The 13,261-nt window shown below is 37.2% G+C and overlaps 1 protein-coding gene across 14 annotated transcripts in view; it reads right to left on the bottom strand.

Moving 5' to 3' along the window:
* The window catches only part of CADPS2 (calcium dependent secretion activator 2), a 591,588-nt gene that overhangs the window by 106,407 nt on the left and 471,920 nt on the right, over nucleotides 1-13,261 (bottom strand). For all 14 annotated transcript variants that reach the window (XM_050936075.1, XM_050936080.1, XM_050936079.1 and 11 more), the window contains 2 exons: nucleotides 9,750-9,853; nucleotides 5,634-5,790 (listed from right to left, as the gene is read on the bottom strand). In XM_050936075.1, coding sequence (XP_050792032.1) covers nucleotides 5,634-5,790; nucleotides 9,750-9,853 — 261 coding nt within the window. The remainder of the gene's footprint in view (nucleotides 1-5,633; nucleotides 5,791-9,749; nucleotides 9,854-13,261) is intronic.

The raw sequence follows: 13,261 nt of genomic DNA, 5'->3' as shown, positions 1-13,261 counted from the left end.
TCAAAAAATGGAATTTCTGTCATGTTTTAAAAAGAAAATCCCACAATATGGAACTATCTGCCAGACAACAACAGAATGCTCTGTCCAGTCAAATATACAAAAGTAGGAGTTGCACTGAATGGACATCTTTCCAGTCCTGCCCCCTTCCATATATATCCCAAATGTATTGTATGAAAAGAACCAGACCTCCTTGGGAATCCAACCCCCTCTCATATGCGCTCTTATCTATTGTAAAGATGGATACAAGGCTCATTTGCACTCTGCCTCCTTCCCTGTACACTTTCTCTAATTATACAAAAAGACACAGCAAAGCTGACAGACTTTCTGAAGCTATGTTCACATGTGCAGAACCAACAGAATCCCAGCAGATCATTAAGAGATTTTGTGACAAAATCCAGTGCAGATGTGCAAAATATATTGTTCAAATCTTTACACTTTGACAATTCACAGCCAATTTACCAGATCACTAAAAAGAACATCTGCCAAATGTGTATTATTATCGCCAAATGGTAATTTTAACCATCTATTATACCGTATTGTTCAAAAAAGTTGAACATTTTTGTATAATGGGAAGATAGTACATTTTTCCACTCTTTGCTTTTTGAAAATATCGTTTTAGTTCAAGCTTAAAAAATATACAAAAAAAAATTACCCAGGAATGGAGAACAAAACTCCCAAGTTTCAGCTACACACACACACACACACACACACGACAACAATTATACACAAATGCAGACTGAATTCCTTTAGAATGGACACATTTGTGCAATCTGAATGAATGGAGCTGTTACATGCTCTGCCTTTTATACTGAATGTTCATATATGCTGACTGTTCTAGGAAATTCAATCCTGTTTGAACTACATAATAATAATAATGAGGTGGAAGGACGAGAGGGGGGGTGTTGGGAGTGAGAGAAGCATTTTGTCCAGTACATTAAAATGTTACAACTGTTAATGATTTTTTCTCAGTTTTCTTTCCTGTGTTAATATGGTATGCTGTAGAATAAAAGATAATTCTGTGATGTCTCCACAGCACACACTATATGAGGTTAATTATAAGGAAATTGATATTTCCTAATGAGTTTCCAACATGAGTTTCTGGACACATTTATAAGTTATCTACCTATATTTTCAGAACATTTTATTGCATAATGTTTTTACAATGAGTCTTCTCCTGGATCTTCATGCTACATGCTAGACATATATACAATAGCACAGTGCAACTTTACTTTAGATAGCTTCTTTCATACAAATCATATCCTAAAATAATTTACAGAGGTAAATACTTAAAAATACAATAGGAAGATGGAGAAATTAAGCTATATAGAGACAAAAATATAGGCTTTTGGTTGAGATCTGAAATCAGATGGGCAGGTGCAGAAAGGCCATTCCAGACAGAAAGCAAGAACTGCAAAGAAGGCTTTCAAAACAACAGTACTAAGACTGTGGGCCAGATCCTGGGCTTTGCACTTTGGCAGTAGAAAGAGCCAGGAAAGCTGGCCAGCCCGGGTTCTGAATAACTGGCCATCTCTTTCACTCCATGGCTTAGGGGCCTAGAAGGAAGGGGCAAACTGGAGAATCACTGTGCTCTGGCTAGTTCTCACTAGCATATCAGAAGCTTAGGTCCGTAACCAGCTGGAGTAGTTTAAAACCAACCTGTGGCTGCTCTAAACTACATAGGTGCTGGTGTAGATTTGGCCCTGGGACTTGGGGCTCAAACAGCCTCTTTGCATACGCAGTCTTCAGTGGTACCTAATGCTTACTGGACGCAGCTGAGGATTGAACTCTGCATGTCCATACCAAGAGTAGACCAAGGAATATTATCTGCTACCTATTCTTATCAAGAAGCAAGACAAAAAGAGAAAACTTGATTTGCTTCTCTTTATTCTGTGCAAAACTATAATATCAGGAATTTTTCTCTTTTCTGCTTTTTGCTAAGTTAATGGCAGCTGTGCTTTGATGCATTTTGCTTGAATTTGTGTAGCACCTTGCGTTCTATAGAAGAAACCCCAAAAATGTATAAAGTTCGTAGGGTAAGACACAGTATATTTATAAAGACTATACATTCATTATCCTGCAGTCTTTCTGGCACTATATTTTAGTGTCATGTTTATAAAAAATAATCTTGCATGAAGATCTGCTTAAAGGCTATAATTGTTAGTTAGATATTTCTATACTGTTGGCACATGTCAGATTTATATGAAAACTGATTCCTGCATCTCAGATTTAGAGCTCATTTAAGGCTCTTGAGATAGAATAACACGCAGGTGTCAGCCCTCCAAATTTCAAAGGTTGAAGATTAACTTAATATGCAATATGGTGACCTAACCGTTCTTCATTTGAAATAAATCTGAAAAATAATCTCTGATACAGCCTCAGAGAGAGAATAACCCAGTGGGATTTCTACCTCTTCATTTCCTAATGAGTTTTTCGATAATGAGAGGTGACTTTGCCAGTCACTCTGGGCTCTATTATGGCTAATTTGACTCCACTTCACTTTCTCTGTTAATTATTAACACTAGCCTTTTTATCCTCATGAGACCACATTCCAGTTTCTCTCTTTTTAAGATTTTTATGAGCCTATCTTTAGGAAGGTGGAAGTCTTCAGGAACAGGTTTTCACTTAGTAGAAAGCTAGAATATTTATTATTCGTTTAGGGAGACCCTGTGACATTGATTTAGAAGCATGGGGTGTTCTTTCTGATAGCTTTAATGTACTAGCAATGTGAAAGGGCTGTTAATTAAAGAATAAGAATCATGGTATGTTTCACTTGGGAATCTGTTCCTGGGAGAATGGTCATTTGCCACTTGCTAGCATATCCACCGATTAAAAGGTGACTAGTTCCAAGGGTTGCTTTTCAATAGCACTGGAAGAAAAAAAAAAAAAAAAGACAGTTTTCCAGATGGCTTTCACTTGCCAGAAATGGTGACTTACTATATCTTTTGCCATTAGGAGAATTGTAGAAAACAGTATACAGGTGTGGCATTTATTTCTTGCAGTAGCTGCTACTTGTTCTTTCAGTTACATTTTACAGCCCTGCTGATAATTACTTCGTTATGAAAACAAAATTTCCTCCAGTTTTAATAATATGTCTTTCCTGAGACTGTTTCCTTAGTAATCATTTAAAGTAATTATCCATTTAATCTCTTCAGAGAGGAAAAAGCAAGCAGTAGCCTTCCAACAGTCTTTTCGTATGTAAGTGTGGAGCTAGAGTTTGTTTGTATTGCTTGTGTTATTCTGGAAATCAGCAGGCAAGGCAGCCCACATTGTGTAATAAGAGGGTTAGCTGTAACTCGGGTGTCACAAACCCTGCCTGAAGGACATGAATATCATCCTGCAATAAGCTTAATTTCCACTGGTTCCGGAAACTTAACTATTGCTGTAATTGAACCCAGTACCAAGTTTATAGATACCACTGGCTGAATAAAATTCAAACAATCCAACCCTAACAAAATTACACATCATAAAATCCAGCACTATGATTGTAATCCTTGTTGGCTGTCTCAACACAGGCACCAAGGATCGAATGGGCACAAGGAGGAAACTACTCTTACATCGCTTCAAGTGTTCCTTCAAAATCAAGGTTGAAGCACATTTCCATGGCAGAGTTAGGAAGTCTTTGTTGCTGATGTCTACACTGCACCTATCCTACAGAACTTCAAAGGGAGCAACCTCCAGCACCTTCTACAAAAACACAACCAAAAATAAAGAAAACAGTAACAAAATAGACACTCTCTCGCTAAGGAACCCATGTAAAAAAGACAACTACACGACAGGAACGTGGCATTTAGTGTACTAATACCAATTAATGAAAACACAGTTAAGTACTCATGAAAAGAGACTGACAACACTGGACTCTAAAGTCCTCCACTTATCCACAGAACATATACTGAACAGGCAATGTAAGTTCCTACATTGCAGTACCAATAGTTCTCAACTCTAACTAGAATGAACAGGAGTACTTGTGGCACCTTAGAGACTAACACATTTATTTGAGCATAAGCTTTCGTGGGCTACAGCCCACTTCTTCGGATGCATAGACTGGAACATACAGCAAGAAGATATTTATACATACAGAGAACATGAAAAGGTGGAAGTAGCCATACCAACTGTAAGAGGCCAATCAATTGAGATAAGCTATCTAGAATGACTAGCTTTTAGGATAAGAAGGTAGTTAAGGCTTTATGTCTGTTCAGCCTTTTGCATCCTGAGGAGTCTGCCATCCAGGGGACTAGCACCAATTGCAATGCTTCTTTTTGTGATAGGAATGCCCCTATGGTATCACTGAGATCACCTGCTTATTTCACTCAGGCACTCAGAAGCTGATGGTAACAATACTCTGTTATCAGGGCTGGCTTTATGAACGATGGGGCCCGATTTGAATACCCGGTGGTGGTCTGGGGCTTCGGAGGCAGGGGGTCCGCTTCGGGTCTTCCATGGTACTGAAGGATCCCCCGCCGCCAAAGACCCGGAGTGGACCCCCCCGCCACCAGGTGAGCAAAAAATAAATAAATAAATTAAAAAAAAAAAAAAGATGCCTAAGGCGCAGGACCCAATTCCAGGGAAACAGGGGAATCGGCTTAACGCTGGCTCTGTCTGTTATAAGCAATGTGGGTTGTCGCAGCACCTTTGATCTCATGATGGATGTCCCAGTATCCCATTTCCAATCCCCTAAATCATGCAGCTTTAATACAGAAAAGGCATTCAGATACTGCTTTTTATATGCTTGATAACAAAAATAGCATAAAAATAATTAAAGAAACTAGTTTGTTGAGCATATGAATCCTGGAAGTACAAGAAAAAATTTAAAGCTTCGAATAAACTGAGACATGGAATAAAAATAGAATTTTGCCTTTCCTTAATAATTAAGGAAAACAGCGTATTTTACCTTTCTGTTTAAAAATAGCAAATCTATTATTTTCTGAATGTTGTCTTAAAATGTATGAAAAATAATCTGCAGGTAAAATAAAGTACAATTTGTGCTTTTTAATTTAACCTACTTCATTTTCTAAAGTTTCATTGATACTCTCTGTATATTTCCACATGTAAAATCACCAGAAAAAAGAACAATCAAGTTTAGTGTCTGTATATTAGATTTAGCTATTAAAAAAGCAAAACCAGGGCACCCAAGACAAATAAAAGCAAGAGCATTGCATTTCATAACCAATATGTCTTAGGGCAAATACAAACGGTGTATGTACATGCTTAACTCCAATTAATATGAGGTCTACAATACATTTATAAATATGGTCAATGGTGTTAAAGCAGTGATGGGAATGAGAATTTAGTATGAGGGTACACTTACTGATACACATCTATTTAAATATAATGCCTTAGTATTAAAAATATTAAAATACATTATGCAGTGTTTATAGTGTTGCTTTAGAGGTAAGCAATTCATGCAATAGTATATGGTTCAAGTATGGTATAAAATAAAGAATCTGGTGGGACAAAGAGAGAGAGTAACAGCTTAATTTCAGAGGAACTCAGCAGAGAAATATTTACAGCAAAGAGGGGCACTGTAACTTTTGTCTTGCTCTGGAAATTGAAATACTACAGAATTCTGGAGTGTGCAGAGACTGAAAGAAAAAAAAATCATATATAAACAAAAAGAAAAAACCTTAAGATCTTACTGTCATTTCTTAGGAAGTTATTTAGCAGTTGGAAAAGTGGGAAAGTTTCCCAGGAATCTTGAGGTTGTGCCTCCAGTGCTGAATCCATATCAACAGAAAAGAGAGACCAAAATTTCTCTGCGTGTTCAGCTAATAAATCTGGCCACCAAGCAAAAGCCTATAATGTAACAACAACAACAACAACAAAATTAGTAAACACAAGTCACAAAAAAGAATAGCTACTGTATGGTAGCTATGGTCAAGTATCTTTGGATATGTCACTTTATGTCTTATCATGCATAGGTGATGTACAGTCCATGTGTGATAAATGTAAATGCATTCTTATACAGATGTATTAAAAAATATACCACATTTGTCAACATAGGGGAAAAAAAATCAAACCAGAAATTATTTTGTTGGAAAGGCAGCACTAATAATAAACCCCAAATTACTGTTAACAAAAGGGGAAAAAAAAGCAAACAAATTGTCTATAAACCTTTAAATAACTGAATATCAATCCACTGACTATTAAGTGTTTTTGCTAACTGTGGGGTGGGGTGGGGGGGAAGGAGGAGTGAAACAGAAGAACGGAAAGTCTAAAGACAATCTTTGGAAAATTACAACACACTCTAATTTTGGTTTAATTCAGTTCTAAAGTTATAAGAAATCAGCCTAATTTATTGTCAAATGTTCTCTAAACAAATACATATTTAAAAGCATTTTGTCCTCATTCACTTATCAGAAGAAATTTGATTTAAACTTTAACTAACAGCTAATAGTAATATCCACTGAAATCTGTATTTTTGATAGATGCAAAATCTTCATTTTTATCATTATTTTGTCCTGAAGTGATAGACCATTCATGATGAATAAACCCCCATTTTCTTTAATAAGTGTTATAGGTAGATAATCTGGAGATTCAATAATTCTAGTTTATAACATCTCTTTCCACTAATTTAATAGCGTTTTGGAAAATACTGCTTTCTTGAGTGTAAGCTTCATGCATTAGATGATCTTAGCTCAGAAGAATGGAGGCTGGGGAGGAAATTCATTCAAAGGTTGCTGTGTTCAGGCAAAATTAGGGACTCTACAACATTCACATCATGCATCTTTTTCCTGCATTTACATCTGTGCTTGGTGGTGAAGGAAAAGAATGACAGGAATTGTACAATAGTTGGATGTTATATCAAAGTGAGAAAGATGGTAAATGGAGATACTGGCGGTAAAGATGGAGGCCAAGTAATAGTCTGAGCCTGTGAAAGAGCAGGTTTTAAAGTTCATATTAGTATCAAGCTAACACTGCTGCAACTGTTTTGTCCACTGTCACTGCAAACATCTAATGCTGAGCAACATACAGTCTCCTTGAATAAAGAGAGTTATATTACAGCCTCCATTTTCAAGTGTGACCTCTAATTCTGACCACCCCCATTTCTGAAGTGCCAACATTGGACACACTTAGGGCCTGATCACCAGAGGGGCTGAGCACCCATAACTCCATCTGAAGTCAATGGCAACAACACGTGCTCAAGCACTTCTGAAAATCAGGCCCGAGAGGTCTAAAATACTAGAAATTCAGGTCTAGAACTGAAGAGCCCAAAATTAGATTCCACTTTTGAAAATGTGGTCATAAATGTTTACTTGTATCCGGGACTTCCTGATGACAGCCTAACATGGTGTTTTGTTTTTTTCTGAAAGGAATGATTGCAACATGACCTGGAGAAAGGTTCTGAGAGGTACTGGTGCTCCCTGAAAGCACCTGCTGCTCCTAGAGAAGTTAACAGGAATAGAGGTGCTCAGCACACTGCTATATCAGGCCTTAAGGATACTGACTGGTAATCAAGTGAACAGTACAGATCCTGTTGCAATTTTTTTGACAAGAATTTAAAATAGATTCCTTTTCCTGTAATGAGAAGAAGTCTCTGACTGACAAATTGAGCTCAAATGAGAGCTCATTAAGGAAACAACCTCCTAGCCCAAGAAAATAACCTACCACAATAAAAAGAAGTAGTGTGAAAGTTTTTTTAAAGTGTATAGGCATTGGCAGGTGTCTCTTTGGGACAGGTAAACAAAAATCTTTTCAGAACATATAGTGCCCCCCCCCCAAAAAAATTTTTTTTCTAGCAAGTCAGCCCATTCTATTCCCATTTTAAACCCCTTCGCAAATGACACTGTGAACCAAACAAATTCTCTGGACCCTCTCAAGAATTATCCAAAAGTGTCTGGGAGCAAGTGAGAAGAATGGGAAAACATATACCAGGGCTAAGAGGTTGTTCCATCAAAATGAACAATATGAAAACAAGCTGAATGCAGTTAGTGATTGGTCATATACATCCTAAGAGAACAAAAACATCTGACCTGATTAAAGAAAGACTGAAGTTCTTAGATTCTAGAAAGAGAGACAAATGTGGCAAAAAAAAATCAGAAATGATCAGAACAATTTATGACACATGTTCAAGACACATTAACAGCTCCATGCTACAAATGGTGAAAAATAATAATGCCTTGTTTGTGAGGAACCACATACCTCTTGTGCCTGTGGGAATCCGTAAATTTCAAGTGTTGTAGAATAGAAAAAAAAAGTTATACTATTAAAACAAGGAGTCTGATGTCACTATTTTACAGGCTACTAATCCATTTAATTAACTGCACCATCATAATTTCTGTACTGTTATGATCTGAGCTCAGTGTGATGTATTTATATTTTGAATGGGGACAAGGGATGCATATGTATAATTTTTGTATTCTTTGCTTCATTTACCTTTTAATATTTCACTTCTGTTTATTTTATAACTTTCACTAGAAATACACATTTATTTTTGGAAACAAAGAAGGAAGAAGTGATGTAAAAATAGTAGTTTTGAACTTGACAGATTCAGTATTCCTGCAGGACTGATTTTCATTTGGGCAAAGAAAAAAATAGAATACATCTTTTTGCAAAATTAATTTTAAGACATTATTTATTATTACATTTAATTACTAAGAAACACAATTATTAAACAGTAAAATGTATTGCATATTGGTATTTTATCAGATTCCTTTGTTTTTTAAAGTCTAATATTCTAAGACATCTTCAAAAGACAAAGAAAAATATATACATTTTATTAAGTAATCATTTACAGTGTAACACAGTGGTAATACTAGTGTAAAATAAAATCTCCTGGGAATTAATTTCAAATTATTGAAGCAGCTGTTTCTTCAGTATAAAATAAAATATCCATAACAAGTTCACACTTGACAGATGTAAGCGAAAAACTAGATTCCACAGTGTGAGCTAAAAGCAGATGTTTTGAATGATCATATTTATAACTATATACGTATGTGTGTGTGTGTATATACACACACACACACACACACACACACACACACATATATATATATAAAAAAATCTTGGTTTACCTCTTTGCATGCTTTTCTAGAAAATAATTCTAGGATTTTTTATAGAACATCCTAGTATCTGTATCTTAGACAACTAGATTATCATATTAATGTTAATAATATAAATGTATATGTATTTGGTCTATTTGTTCTTTTTTTTGTAATACCTAGAGATAAAAGGTGCTATAATGCTTGTAGAGTCCATTGTAGTTTATGAAACAAGGAACAAAAAGACTTGAGAGGGTAAGAAATATGAAATTGACTAAATTTACATCTTCCATTTTAAAAAGACATTTTAAAAAAGGCAAGATAAATAGAATAGAAATCATTGTTTAATCAGTCCCACAAAACAAACATAATACCAATGTGAATATTTATTTTTGAAGTTAAAATTAATTGGCATAAGACACAATGAAACCTAGTGTTTAAAATTATATTTCCTTTCTGTGGGGATAAAAAATTGGAAGGGACAACTGTATAAGGCTGAATGTTTTCGATACCATTTAATCGCCTGTTATTGGTGTTATGCTCTTTAATCTGAAATTTCCAGACCTGGAGCTCATTCACGGGAATTCAGGTAGAGTTTTATTTCACTTCACTATTCTTAAGCTTCAAAACACTCATTTTCTCTGTAAATTGTGAACTGCCTTACACGTATGTCAGAACCCAAAGTTAGAATGTTTCTTGACAGAATTCCTTCACACCATGGAGAAACAAAATAGGTATGAACCATTATCCTATAATGAATGCAGATATCCTCACCTCTGCATGATGCTCTTCATTCTGCTGCAATACTTCGATGCAGAGCTCTGCAAGGTGAAGAACCTCTTCCAGCTTTCTAGCAGGAGTTGCTTGATTCAAGGTCTCTATACACACACACACACACATATATATAAAATTAAAAATATGCAAGTCAAAATTATTTTAGCTAGAAATACAGAAAAATAAACTGTATTTTACAGCAGAGAATGGTACTGGCAGGGAGCTGGAATACTGCATTGAAATAATTTTCTGATATACAAGCAATTCAACATTTTAGGGACATTCTTTTAATGTAAATGAATGCAATTATATGGCCACATCAATGGATTACAGAAAATATATCATCCACAAAGAAATCACTGGCCACTATGAACATTTTCTGATTTAATACATGAGAATAAAGAGGTGCAGCCACACATTAGATGCTCAACTTCTGCAACAAGAAAATTCTAATTCTCACCAAGGTCAGATATACAAAGACAGCAGACACAAGACTTTTTTTCTTATTGTATTGTCAATACAATGCCATTCTCACCAGATGAGTCATTACTGGCATTAGCAAGATTCATGCTTTTTGCTGCAGTTTAAATTCCAGGCATATTTTATCTGAATAAGAGCCTACATTTTAGTTGAACTAAAAATTGGAAAAGTACAAAAACTGACATCATGTAATTAACTGATTCCTCTACCACTGCTTCCACTCCTCAATAACATCCTTTGAAGCAGAAGGTTCTTTTCTGCACTGCAGTGAAAACTAGCACTATGAAATAAAAGATGCTATAATAGGATTGCCAGGTACCCAATAAAAACTACACATGAAAGAAAACAAGTATAAATGAAAAAAAATACACGTGAAACTAGGATAAGTTACTTTGGAATTAAAAAAAAAAACAGCAAAGAACATAACAGCGGAATGAATATTACTAAATCTTTAAAGGTGCAATTAAATTCAGTTTAGTTTCAAATATAATATCCATCAGACTAAATCTAGGCAGACAGGAACAATTAACAATCAATTTGAAGAAAAAAATTAATACAATAAGAATAAACATATTGACCAGACTATATCACTATCTTCATCAGGAATAAGAAATTATTTTTAAGTGTATTAACTACATTGAGATAGGTGAGCTTCCTCATTTAACAAAGTCTTTGCCCTTAAGGGCTAACAATCTTAAAGTTGTAGGATGGAAACAACGCAATACAGTACGATTCAAATATAAAGCAATGCATAATAAATAGAATGAGTCACAGAGCAGGTGGGTTTTTGGAAGTTTTCTGAAGGAGATAACACAAGATGAGAACTCCACAAGCATTTTAGAGCCCTGCCTCATTCCATACGCATGTTCAGACATCATATGAGTGAAATTTCATACATATCTCCACAGATGGAAAACGCTACCTAAGTTTCTTTCTTATGTATGTACATTGCTACAGAACAATGGTAGATTGATAATAAAAAAACCCTCCACCAACCAACCAACCAAGATTTTGTTGTATATTAAAAAAAGAACAAAAAAACTAGCTTGTGTACACAAAGTATTTTTTAAAGACTTACAACTCTGCCAAATCAAAACATCTCTTCAGACAATGGAAAGGCATATGCCCCTGCCAAATTTCATGTGTCTACCCCAAAACCTGGGGCGGCTGTGTGTTTTTTGCTGCCCCAAGCACAGCAGTCAGGCGGCTTTCGGCAGCATGCCTGTGGGAGGTCCACCAGTGCTGCGCCATCGGCGTTCCTGCGGCCAAATTGCCACCGAAGCCGCGGGACTGGCAGACCTACCGCAGGCGCATCGCTGAAAGCCACCTGCCTGCCGCCCTCACAGCGACTGGCAGGCCACCCACCGCAGCTTGCTGCCCCAGTCACGCGCTTGCGGCGCTGATGCTGCCCCTGACCAAAACACAAGGAAACTAGAGCTCTTTACAACCATTTTAACAAGGGAAAGTGATATTTTCCCCAACTCTTCTCAAACTTAAAAAAGGCTGCCATTTTTCTGCCTCAAAGGTTAAAGTCTGATAAAGTTAGAAGCAATGGGAAAAGACCCATTAGAATGGAAATACTCAGGCGACATTAACTGTTAGTTTATTGTGCTTCATCTCCAATCTAAACCTCTTAATACCGAACAAAGTGGAAGACTGAAATACACTATCTTGATGCAAGATACAATTTTGGCCCAATTCTCCATGAGTGTGCGGCAATGTGCAGTAACCAGTAAAAGTAGTACTATCCATGCACAACTTACAAACCAGTAAAAGTAGTCCTATCCATGCACAACTTACAAAACAGGCAAATATGTTTTTGCAACAACTACTAATTAATTTCTGTTTAAACAGACTACATTCCCCACTGCTAATGTTTGCTCGGCCCAGCCCGCTGGAACATGCTGTGGCTGTGCCACCTGGTCTGGCCCGCCAGAGCAGGCTGCAGCCACGCTGCCCAGCCTGTTGGAGCAGCTCCAACCAGGCCAGAGACATCCTTCCCGGCCCTTCCCAGATAAGGTGGGAAGGGATGGGATGGGGAGAGTTGGGGGAGGGGTCCCAGGTTATGGGTGGGTCATGTGGGGAGTGGTCACAGGGGTTACTCCCCTGACACCCAGCTTCTCCCCCTCAAAAATTTTTCCCACCAGTTGCTGTCCCAGTCCGTCACGGTAAGCAGCTGGCATGCTGGGACACTTAGTTTACTTAGGTTTACCTCCATGCCTGTGGATGCTAGAGGTAAAAAACCATCTCGGCCCCCCAGCGGTTTATACTGATGGCCTGGGAGCCAAAATTTGCTGACCCCTGAATTATAGCGTCGGCTTATGAACGGGTTATAAAATTTTTCAAGTTTTACTTATCCATCTCAGGAGGGTCAGCTTATAAACAAACTGGCTTATGATCGAGTATACACGGTATATTCCAACTGATTTATTTGATAATGATATGGTAAAAACAAGAAACTATTTTTTCACTAAGTGTATTGTGACACTTTTCTATGTTTATGTCTGATTTTGTAAGCAAGTAGCTTTTAAGTGAGGTGAAACTTGGGGTATGTCTACACTATGGGATTATTCCGATTTTACATAAACCGGTTTTATAAAACAGATTGTATAAAGTCGAGTGCACACGGCCACACTAAGCACATTAATTCAGTGGTGTGCGTCCATGGTCTGAGGCTAGCGTCGATTTCTGAAGTGTTGCACTGTGGGTAGCTATCCCGTAGCTATCCCATAGTTCTTGCAATCTCCCCCGCCCATTGGAATTCTGGGTTGAGACTCCAGTGCATGATGGTGCAAAAACAGTGTCACGGGTGATTCTGGGTAAATGTCGTCACTCATTCCTTCCTCCGTGAAAGCAATGGCAGACAATCATTTCGCCCCCTTTTTCCCTGGATTGCCCTGGCAGACGCCATAGCACGGCAACCATGGAGCCTGTTCAGCTTTTTTTTACTGTCACCGTATGTCTACTGGATGTTGCTAACAGATGCAGTACTGCAGCGCTACACAGCAGCATTCATTTGCCTTTGCAAGATA

This window comes from Gopherus flavomarginatus, chromosome 1, assembly GCF_025201925.1.
Source record: "Gopherus flavomarginatus isolate rGopFla2 chromosome 1, rGopFla2.mat.asm, whole genome shotgun sequence".
NCBI lineage: Eukaryota > Metazoa > Chordata > Testudines > Testudinidae > Gopherus > Gopherus flavomarginatus.
This window is presented reverse-complemented; position numbering and strand designations above follow the sequence as displayed.